The sequence below is a fragment of the Kogia breviceps genome, chromosome 12, assembly GCF_026419965.1.
Source record: "Kogia breviceps isolate mKogBre1 chromosome 12, mKogBre1 haplotype 1, whole genome shotgun sequence".
Taxonomy (NCBI): domain Eukaryota; kingdom Metazoa; phylum Chordata; class Mammalia; order Artiodactyla; family Physeteridae; genus Kogia; species Kogia breviceps.
In genome coordinates, this window is record NC_081321.1 from 39,271,253 (window position 1) to 39,282,265 (window position 11,013).

Below are 11,013 nucleotides of genomic sequence, written 5' to 3' on the forward strand. Positions count from 1 at the left end.
ACTCTGGGCATCTGGGTTTCCTTGCTCCTGTCTCTGCCGTACCATCCGTGCCCCCGACCCAGTCCCCAGCAGGAGCTGGAAAAAGTGATAGCTACTGCCGCCCAGGAAGCCAGGCTTGGCTTTCCCTGAGGACCTGTCCACAAAGGCCCTGCAGGTGTACGTGCATCTCCAAGCAGTGGAGCCTCCCCGCAGTCAGTTTTCCAGGTTAGCCGGCTCCCGCCCTGCCCCTCAGCATTACCAGCCCTCAGCCTTACCGATCCCACTTTGCTCAGCAGCTGCTCTTCAGCCTTGCTAAACAGGGCCTTGCTCTGGATGGCGGCAATGGCCTCTGGGTGCAGCTGTCTCATGGCCTGGCAGGCCAGCCTGGGCAGGAGGAAAATAGAGGGCAGGGTTGAAGGAAGGGTGTCAAGCAATCTGGGGTTCCTACTTCTCCAAAGACTACGGGCCCTTTGAGATCCAGAACTCAAAGATCCAGGCCCTCAACAGGAAGAGCCCAAGGCTTAGCACAGGACCTGTGACCTCGTGCGTCTGCCGAAAACATCAACAGGCAACTCAGAAAACTCAGCTTCCTGTGTTCAACCCCATGAAGAGGCTCAAGGGCACAGCCACCTACAGGCCAGTCCGGAGGGAGATCCTGAGACCAGCTGCTGCTCCTGCCCTAAGAACTTTCTCCTTACTTGGCCAAAGCTGCCACCCACTAGCCACCTCCTCTTTCCCAAGCTGTGCCCTGCCCATTTCCTGGTATATCAGGGCGGTGGCTATAGCTTAAGTGGTGACAGGGGCTGTGGAGTAGAAGATGGGTGTCAAGCATTCGACCAAATTCTGATGATGTCAAACGAAGTGACTGAGAAGGAAGAGTGTGTGTTGTGTGTGTGCATAGGTGTATTTGGACTGTTGGAGCTGGAAGAGGCCCTGGTGTTCTTCTGTTCCAACTCCTTCTTCTGGAGGAAGAAACTGTGGGAAGGCTGGGAGGTGACCGCCCCAAACCACAATGCACACGGTGGTAGAACAGGGCTCCTGGCACTCATGTGGTGTTTTCTCTCATGCTACTTCCTTGGCTTCCAGGTCCTTGCTCCTGACATCCAGCCTGGATTAGCAGGGTTGGTAGCAGGAAGCAACTTCCCCCTGAGGCCTGGCAGGTCTCCAGTATCATCTCAGAAGACACAAGGCCCCAAGGAGCCCTGCCTCCCAGGCCCCTCCCCTGTACAATTCTTTCTGTTCACGAGCCAAATTCTGGTGTCCCCAGTACCGCGCCGCTGCTGGGGCCAGCCCACTCACTTGGAGATGACAGGATCGTAGAGCAGGGCGTACCAGCGCTCCTGGACTTCCCGCAGGGTGAAGCGGCAGCTGAACTTCACACCCAGGTGGACAGATGTCAGGTCATTGGTCTGCAAGGCCCCAGAGTGGTTTGCCCCAGCCTCGGAGCTGGGAAGAACCCTCCCGTGCCACCTACAGGACACTGCTGGGCTAGATGGGGGGCTGGGAACTGGAGGCTGCGGGGAGATGGCGAACACGACCCCTGTGGTGGGAAGCACTACCTGCAACACGGCATTGATGAGCAGGAGGTCGTCCGCAGGCTTCCAGCGGCCCAGATCCTTGGTCACCTGGAGTGGCTGTTTGCTCTTCTTTACACGTTTGGTGAGTCCAGGGGCTGGGGCTGGGCTGGGGGGCACAGGGGTGCTGGGGACCTTGGACACCTGGGCAGAGGGCAGGAGCAGAGTGAGCTCATCAGGGCAGCTAGGGCTTCAGGCCTAGAGCTTCGCACACTGTGCGGCAGGTCCAGCCCCACCCGACAACAAGCCACAGGCAGGGGGCTCAGCTTCGCGGTGCCCATCCCTCCCCCTTCCCGCCCCCATCAAAGTACTTCTATACAGTCCTTGACCATATGGGGTCTTCTTTTTGCTGGTGGCACCCCCCCAACCCCAGCATGGAGGGTGGGTGGGGAGGATACCAGGAAAACACTCTTGCTGGTACAGTGTCTGGGGCCAGAGCAATGCCACCTGGGGGTTATTTTTACAGCCAGCAATGCTCGGAACAGGCTGTCTGCTCCCAGAATAGATGCATGCTCTATGCCTCCCACACAGAATGTGATACAGGATGCACTGACAGGGTGGTGATGGGTGCAGCAAGAAAAGCGGAGTAGCGAGAGATGGGCTCCCAGGAGGGAGGCATCTGAGGTGGGCCGGGGCAGCTTGATCCTCTCACAAGCTTCCTCTGCAGGGCTCCTGCCAGCTGGCAAAGGTTGTAGGGAAACACAAAATCTGGCACTGGCCCCCACCCCTCTCCATTCCCCACGTCTCCCAATCCTCACCTTCTTCTTCTCACTGGAAGATGGTTCACTCCCTGAACAGCGCCCTGGTTCCACCCCACTGGCCCCCTTTGCCCGGGTAGAGGACTTAGCCAGGCTGCTCTCCACCAGCTCATCGTCAAACTTCTTTCTCTTGATGAACCTGAGAAGAGTCCTACCCAGTGAACGCTCTGTGCCCCATCCCCAGTACCTACTCACACACACCCAGCCCCCAAAGTAGAGCAGGTTCCCAGCAGGCAGGATGCTAACTGCTCTGGCTCAGTGGATGGGGCATGGAACTGCTATGCTCCACCCCTGAGATGGCAGTGTACTGCACCACAAAGATTTCCTGTCCAAGACCTAGGATCTCCCTCCCTTGCTCTCAGTCTCATGAGGAGGGACTTAGTAGGGACAGGAAAAGCACAAGGGTCTGCCAACAGTTGGGCCCCAGAAGGGCTCAGGGAGCCATTCCCAACAGGGATGAAGGCATGCAGCAGTCTCAGTCTCTGGCCCTTCAAACCCTAGTACCTGGAGGAGCTTCTCCGTTTAGGGATGGTGCCCAAAGCCTGTGAGGAGGCCCGCTTCTGCCCTGCCAGTGACTCCTCATCCTCTGAGCGGCTGGCAGTGCCTGATGCCATCAAGGATGAATCTAGCTGCCCCTGAGAATCTAGAAAGAGAGAAGTGGTGAACCCAGGCCTCCTAAATGCCTAGCAGAGCCCTAGGTCTCTGCACATGGGACCCCTCATCGGCCCCCCTTCCCCTACCAGCCCTCTTGGTCCCTCCCCTGCTTCCTTGACACTTGAAGTTTTAAGGTGGGAGTTCCTTGGCCATCCAGATCCCATCTGGGCCCAGACCTTCCACGCTGGGCAGTTCTCCCGGTGCCACGTGTCATGTCGTGCAGCACATGGTGCTCAGGTCAGACTGCTGATGCCGACACCCCGGGCTCTGGGCATAACTGCTCCCTCTGCCATCAAAATGCAGCCATGCCAAAGAGCGTCAGCTCAACAGCAAGTCAGTCAACTGTGGCCTCTGCCGAGAGGTACGTGGGTGGTGCTGGCCCAGGGGGAGGTGGCAATGCCCAGCCAGGACCGAAAGACACACGTGCCAGGCACAGGGTAGAATCAGCAGATGCTTGGCGCCCGAGCGTTTGGGGAGCTGGCCCGGCCTCATACTACCTTTGTCCATCCTCTCACAGTCCCAAAGCCACTGGTTCCAAACCACAGGGCTAGAAGGAAGGGTCCCACAGGTTCATCCAAGGATTCTGACCAGGTGAGCTTAGAGGCTGAGAAGAGATTCTGCAAAGGAGAAATGAGGCTCCCTGAGGCTCAGGTTTTGAACTGGCCAGCCTCACCTCCTTATACTGGAACAGGTCCCCAGGATCCCATAAGCTAGGGAAAACACCAGAAAAGACACGATATATTCTGCCAATATGACCCTGATAAACCAGTAGCCTTTCGAAGGTCACTGACATCTCTGAGACAGTGATAAAAGCTATGGACCCTAGAAAAATGTACACATTTTAGGTTCACAAACCACTCTAATTCTACTCACAGGCCCTAGGTTAAGGGCCTTGACTATAAACTAGCAAGAAACAAGGGACTCTTGGCTCACTTTTTCTTTGTCAGCTGCCCATTCAGCTCCCCTCCCAGCCCAAAGCAGGGAAAAGGAAGCGGAGATTGAACTCCAACCAGTCCGTCTTACTTTTTTTCACTTGAAGCTCTAGCTGAAGATTTAGTGGGTGGTATCTCGTGGAAGCTAAAAAACGCGGCTTGGGAACTGAGCAAATATCAACCGCCCTGGGTAGGGGGGGGCCTCGCCTAAGCCCGGAGAACTCAGGTAGTAGGGACTGCGGAGCGCGCCGCTTCGGTGAGTCCCGTCCCTTCTGACCAGGGCGTCTCTCCGCGTAGCGTTCCAGCCCTGCCCCCAGGTGCGCTCCTCGCGCCGTACCATTTGATACAGCTGGGAATCTTGCCACCTGGGGAGAGGGTGAAGGGTCCGATTCCGCGGGTAGACTGAGGCAGGGTCAGCGCCGCCTGCCTTCTCCGGCCCTCTGCCCCTCGTTCTCCCCCCAAGGGTACACCCACAGTAGGGGATTAGTCCAGGTCTGTTTCAGGGGCTCGGGATAGGAGTGGTGACGAAGTCAGCCCTGCAACTCAAAAGCAAACACCGAGTGAACCCCGATGCCCTCGCAGCCTTGGTTTCAGCCCCACGGGCCGGTGGCGGGGGAAGGGAGTCAACTCCCAGACCAATTCTCACCCCACCTTCGGCCTGCCACCTTTGCGCATGCGTAACTTCTCGGACCAGATTCTGGCCCGGTGCGGCCCACGCATGCGCAGATTTTCGGGGCGCTCCCGGGGCGGGGCCCCAAACCTGACGGGGTATCGTCCTCGGAGGCACTCTGGGGAACTCCATTTCACCCCCAACTCTGCTCAGAACACTCAGAGGCGAACCGCGAGGTCTCACCATTCCTAGGCTGCCAGCTCCAACAATTTCTCCGCGGCGACGGCAGCAGCCGCAGGGCCAAAGCCGGCTTCCGTGAGGCCCGTCTACTTCCGGGTCTACGAACTAAGGGATGCGCAACCCCTTCCGGTTCGCCCTGGTAACGTGGGTAAGGGGGCGTGGCCGTGGTAGCGAAGGTGTCGCCGTTTTGTTAACAGCCGAAATTAAAGTCTTTCCCAATTGGGACAACATATAGGGAGGCATCAGGGATTATAGGATCCAGGTTGGAGGAAGTGATTAAAGGGAAAGGCGAGACTTGGGGCGGGATAGCCTGAGTAGCAAGATGAAACAACGCTGAAAGGGGCGGGCCCGAGGGTGGGGCCGGGCGGCCGACTAGATTTCGGCTTCCGAATCTTGCAGCCTCCTGAGACATCTAGGACTCTTTGATAGATTCTCAGGACCAATTATGGATTGTTTTTGTTTGTTTTTGTGGTACGCGGGCCTCTCACTGTTGTGGCCTCTCCCGTTGCGGAGCACAGGCTCCGGACGCGCAGGCTCAGCGGCCATGGCTCACGGGCCCAGCCGCTCCGCGGCAAGTGGGATCTTCCCGGACCGTGGCACGAACCCGTGTCCCCTGCATCGGCAGGCGGATTCTCAACCACTGCGCCACCAGGGAAGCCCTATGGATTGTTTGATTCCACCAGAGGTTTTAGAGAAACTACTCTGTGGCAGGCCCTGTGCTAGGCACAATACGGAGAGATGATGTTGAGCTCCCTCCAGCCGGAGAGATGTGGTATATAGAAAGGGCAGGGAGGTTGATGTCTAAGGAATGGAGGGAGGGTTGTAGGCCGCGGTTCTAGAAGGTAGAGGCCCTGGGAGAAGGAGTGCCCTTCCCATCAGCCCGACCCCACCTGGATGGCTGGAGGCAGCTGTGGGCCCCGGGAGGTAACACGACCAAAGGAAGCACCTTCAGAGGAGAGTGCCCTGGCGATGGGAGGACAAAACTACAGGAAAAGTTGGGAGTTTGGGGGTGTGAGAGCTGTCTTGAGAAATCAGAAAAACTGTCCTCTAAAAGAGGGTTTCTATTTGTTTTATGCTTCCTTGGAGGGGCACAAAAGGGTTATAGCCTTAGAGAAACATACTGCGGCTCAGAATAAGAAAGATACAATTCGTCCAGAAGCTAGGGTGGTCCCCTCAGTGGAGGTGTCAAGCACACATCACCTGCACATTGCCAGGCGATTCAAGTGTCAGATGGGAGGCTAGCCCTTCTGGCCCTGAAAGTGTATGATAGCCTTCGGCTTCAAGAGTCCCCTATTCATTTGTGATCTTGCTTAATGAGTATTAACCTATTTTATTTCCCCTGAAAGATTGTGTTTTCTGATACAAGGTGTGATGGACTATACTAGATATAGCATAGTAGCTATACTAGGTGAGAGTTATCAGGGAGGTCTCTAAGGAGGTGACAATTGAATTGAGATTTGACAGCTGATAAGGGAGCAGTTAGGCAAAGAGCTGGGGTAAGATGACCTAGTCAGAGGGGACAACATAACTCCAAAGCAGAAAAGAGCTTGGTGAGTTTGAGGAGGAGGAAGGAGTTTAGTGTGGCTGGAACAGGATGATCAAGAAAAAGAGGGAGGGAGATGAGAATAGAGAGGTCATCAGGGCAGATCACATGAGGCCTTGTAGTTCATGGTATAGATTTTGATCTTTATTCTTTTTTTAAAACAATTTTATTTATTTATTTATTTATTGCCATGCCATACAGCATGCAGGATCTCAGTTCCCCCACCAGGGATTGAACCTATGCCCCCTGCAGTGGAAGCACAGTCTCAACCACTGGACCCCTAGGGAAGTCCCCTTGGCCCTTATTCTTAATGCATTAGAAAGCCCTTAAAGGATGACAAGCAAAAGCATCCATCCTGTGATATGATTTAATTTTTTAAATGATCTCTTTGTCTACTTGTGGAGAACGGATTGTAGGGGGGCAAAAGAGGAAGGAGAGAGATCAGATGAAGAGGCTATTGTAGCAATCCAAGTGAGAGAGGTAAACTCGAGTGGTTTAGCTGGGTTGTGGGGGCAGTGAAGACAGACAGAAATAGTGACTTTGATGTATATTTTTCAGGTAGAACCACAAGGACTTACTGATGGATTGAATATAGGATATGAGGGGAAAGGAAGAATCAAGGATAAGATCTAGATTTTTGGCCTGAGTACCTGGATGGATATGAGACAACCCCCCCTCTTTAGAATATATCCAGAATCTGGTCATATCTCACCAGCTCCAACACTATTTCCTGATCCAAATACCCTGGATTCACCTTCTCTCACCTGGACTATTGCAAGAGCTCCCTAACTAGTCTCCCAGCTTTCATCTTTTCTGCCTCTCCTCCAATTTCTTCACAGCAGCTAAAAGAAATGGAAATCCACTCATGTCAAGCCTCTGTTCAAAATCTTCCATCATCCTTGGAGTAAAAGCTCATGAGGTCATGACCTCATCTCCTGCTCCTCTCACTTGGTCTTTTAAAAGTTTCAGTCCCCATCCCCTGCATTCTGTATCCCTTCCCTGCTTTGTTTTTTCATTAGCATTTATTTTCTCCTAATGTGTGATGTAATTTACTTATTTTTTTCCTGTTTATTATATGTCCCCCAGCAGTAGAATATAAGCTCTATGAGGGCAGGGGGGTTTGTCTGTTTTGTTCACTGCTATAGTAGGTAATTAATAAATATTTGTTGAATAAGCATGTTAAATAAACCTAGGGGAAAGGGGAAGTCTGTGGGAGGAGGAGGTTTGTATAGGCGCAGAAATGAAGAGTTCTGTTTAGATATGTTAAATATGAGATGCCTGTGAGGTGTCCTGGTGGAGGTGTTGAGTAGAGAGGTGGGCACACTAGTCCAGTCAGGGAAGAGACCTGGGCTGGAGATATACATTAGGGAATCATTCCCATGAAGATAATGCCAATGCCTAGGGAGAGAGTGTAGACAGAGAATAGGAAGGTCCAAGACCCATGGCTGGGGCACTCCAACATTTAAGTTAAGATAGAGGAGGAGCCAGCAAAGGAACAAAAAGAAGAGTGTGGATAAAAAGAAAAGTTAGCAATGGCACCAGTCATCTAACCTCCAGTTAACTATCCCTGGCTCCAGGGTAATCTTTCACAGTGCAGCACTATCCCTGGGATAGACGTGGCTTACTGTGGAGGCCACAATCATCGTGGTTTCTCCTGGATCTTTGCTCAGGGCCCCAGGCTCCTTCATCTGGGGGATTAGGACATGGTGGTTAAGAATACAGGCTCTGCCTGACTTGAACCCTTAGCTCTATCACCTACCATCTTGTGACCTTGAGAAGTTAATATATTTCTTTGCCTCAGTTTGCCATCATCTGTGGGGAAATAATAGTACCCACTTTGTAGGATGGTTCTGAGGAGTAAATCACTCACTGTTTAAACAACTACGTCATATATAGCAAGTGCTTAAAAAATGTTAGCTGTTGGTACTGTTCTTAGGGCTTGGGTCTTGGCGTCACCTGCCAGGTGGTCAGTCTAGGACCCAGACTTTTTTTTTTTTTTTGTGGTACGCAGGCCTCTCACTGTTGTGGCCTCTCCCATTGCAGAGCACAGGCTCCGCACGCGCAGGCCCAGCGGCCATGGCTGACGGGCCTAGCCGCTCCGCGGCATGTGGGATCTTCCCGGACCGGGGCACGAATCCATGTCCCCTGCATCGGCAGGCAGACTCTCAACCACTGCACCACCAGGGAAGCCCCTAGGACCCAGACTTTGATAGCACAGCCCCTCCTGGCTCCCATCCACTAGAGCAGGACCAGTTTTTCTTTCACCTAAGGCTGTTACCTTCTGGGCACTTGGTCAGAGGACACAGGATCTGTCTGCTCAAATATACCTTCTTAGGAAGGCAAGTTTAATAAAGCTGTTGACGAGTACAAAGTTGCCTTTGGATTCACAATGCATTTTAAGTCAACACGAACACGACTTGATATCTGTACACTTTTTTTTTTCTCTAAGGGAGGAGAAACCATTTGCAAAGGATGAGTCTCATACACAGACTGAATCTCTCTGAAATATCAATCCCCAAGGTAGAGAATCACAAACTTTATGAAACATCCGACTTATTTAACATGACAAAATGTATATATCTCAGTCCGAAAGCCAGAATCACACTTAATGAGGAAACCTAAATTATTCCCACTGAAGTTAGGTATTCCACAAGGATGGCCCCTGTGACTATTTTTATTTAACACTGCTTTGGAAGTACTAGCCTACTTAATTACAGAAGAGAGAGGAATGAGATGAAAAAACTAGAGAAGAAGAGGTGAAATTACCATTATTTATTTATGATATAATAGCCTAACTGGAAAATCCAAGGATATCAACTGAAAAACTAATACAAATAAGCATTTTAGCAAAGTGGGTACAAATTAATATATAAAAAGTCAATGAACAACAGCCAATTAGAAAGTATATGAGAATAAAATGTATCATTTACAATAGCAATGAAAATGTAATGTAACCAAGAGTAATCTTAACAATGTGCTAGATCTAGGTGCCCAAAACTAAAAATGCTATTGAAGGACACAAAAGGAGACATGAATAAATGGAAAGGCATACTCTATTTTTGGGTTGAAAGACTCACTGTCATGAAGACGTCAGCTCTCACTAATCTATAAATTTAATACAATCTAATACCAACAGACTACATAACCTGAATATAAAGTTCATATGGAAATTTTTGCATCAAGAATAACCATGAACATTCTGAAAAAGAAAGTTAATGAAAGGGGAATAGGTCTATTGAATATTAAACCAATAAAAGCTACAATATCTAAAATAGTAAAATCCAGAGGACACTAGTGCAAGCAGAGACAATTTGATCAGGAGAACGAAATAAAGAGTCCAGAAATAGACCCAAGACATTTAAAATGTTAGTATATGATAAAGATGGCATTCTCTATCAGTAGGGAAAAGATGGATTATGCAGTAAGTGGTATTGAGACAATTGTGTAGCCACCTGAAAAAAAATAATGTGGTATCTCTACTTTAGTCCTTACGCTAAAATAACTCCATATGAATCAATTGTGTTTAAATAAATGTAAAATAGTAAAACTATAAATTTATATGTCGTAGTGGAGAAATATCTCAGAATAGCACAAAGTTTCCCAAAGCATTAAAAAAGACAATTCTGTCAACATAAAAATCTATAATTTCTGCAGAGCAAAAAACACCATAAACAAAGACAAATGGCAAACTGGGGGAAATGTTTGCAGCTCATACCACAGACAAAAGGACTAATTTGCTCGGTATATACAAAATCCCTTCAAATCAATATGAAAAAGAACAAAAATCCAATAACAAAATGGGATGGTTAACATAAAAGGAAAGATAAATGGCTCTTAGACATATGAAAAGATGCTCAATCTCATACACAAGAAAATTGAAACTACATTTAGATATCAGTTTTCACCTATAGACAGGCAAAAAAATCCAAATGTTTGACAATATGCCCTTGGCCTGGTTATGGAGAAACAGGCCCTCATATATGTTACCGGTAGTACTGTAAATTGTCAGTACTTGCCAAAATTACGAATGAATATAATTTCTAATCCAATGTACTTGCACACATGCAAAATAAACTATAGATAAAATTTTCAACTATAGCATTATTTACAGTAGCAGAAGTTTACAAACAATTCAAACAACTATCACTAGAGAACTAGTTAAATTATGGTCCATCCATACAATGGAATATCATATAGCCAGGCTGAAGAGCTGTCACACAAATCTTTATAGGCCATGATTAAATTCATGAAAAGTTATTAAAAAGTTTTTAAACAGGCATGGTATGAGATCTGGATTTTAGAAAGATCTCTCTGCCTTAGTATGGAGCATAGACTGACAAAGTAAAACTAGAGACAGGAAGATCAGTCAGTAGCCTAAAGTAGGGCAGTCACCAAGGAGAAAACACATAAAATGTAGACTGGATAGGGTTTGATAATAGACTGGGTTTAGGGGTACAAGAGATGAGGCACTGATGATACCCTGGTTTCTGGCTTTGGCAGTAAATGGAGGGTGATGGTTATGTATTGAGATAGGGAGCGTAAGTGGAGAAGCTCATTTGGGTAAGAAGGAAAGATGATGAGTTTTATCTGGATGAATTGAGTTGGAGGTGCCAGTGGGCAATCAGTTGAGATGCTTGGTTGGGTGTTTGGGTATACAGCTCTGTGACTCCGGGGAGAGATTGGGACTAGGGATAAATTAGGGAATCATCATCATATAGCTGAT

At 49.4% G+C, this 11,013-nt stretch overlaps 1 protein-coding gene across 5 annotated transcripts in view; it reads right to left on the reverse strand.

The window, feature by feature from the left end:
• MCRS1 (microspherule protein 1) overlaps nt 1-4,859 on the reverse strand; it is a 10,101-nt gene extending 5,242 nt beyond the window's left edge. The window contains exons 1-8 of one of the 5 annotated variants that reach the window (XM_067009235.1): nt 4,751-4,848; nt 3,989-4,262; nt 3,463-3,582; nt 2,816-2,954; nt 2,312-2,450; nt 1,539-1,697; nt 1,279-1,388; nt 255-363 (exon numbers count right to left, since the gene is read on the reverse strand). In XM_067009235.1, coding sequence (XP_066865336.1) covers nt 255-363; nt 1,279-1,388; nt 1,539-1,697; nt 2,312-2,450; nt 2,816-2,954; nt 3,463-3,472 — 666 coding nt within the window. In that variant the 5' untranslated portion in view covers nt 3,473-3,582; nt 3,989-4,262; nt 4,751-4,848. Of the gene's footprint in view, nt 1-254; nt 364-1,278; nt 1,389-1,538; nt 1,698-2,311; nt 2,451-2,815; nt 2,955-3,462; nt 3,583-3,988; nt 4,434-4,548; nt 4,585-4,750 lie in introns of those variants that run through there. The other 4 variants (XM_067009234.1, XM_067009237.1, XM_059080628.2 and 1 more) reach the window with 4 other exon arrangements.
• Nucleotides 4,860-11,013: the final 6,154 nt, after the last annotated feature.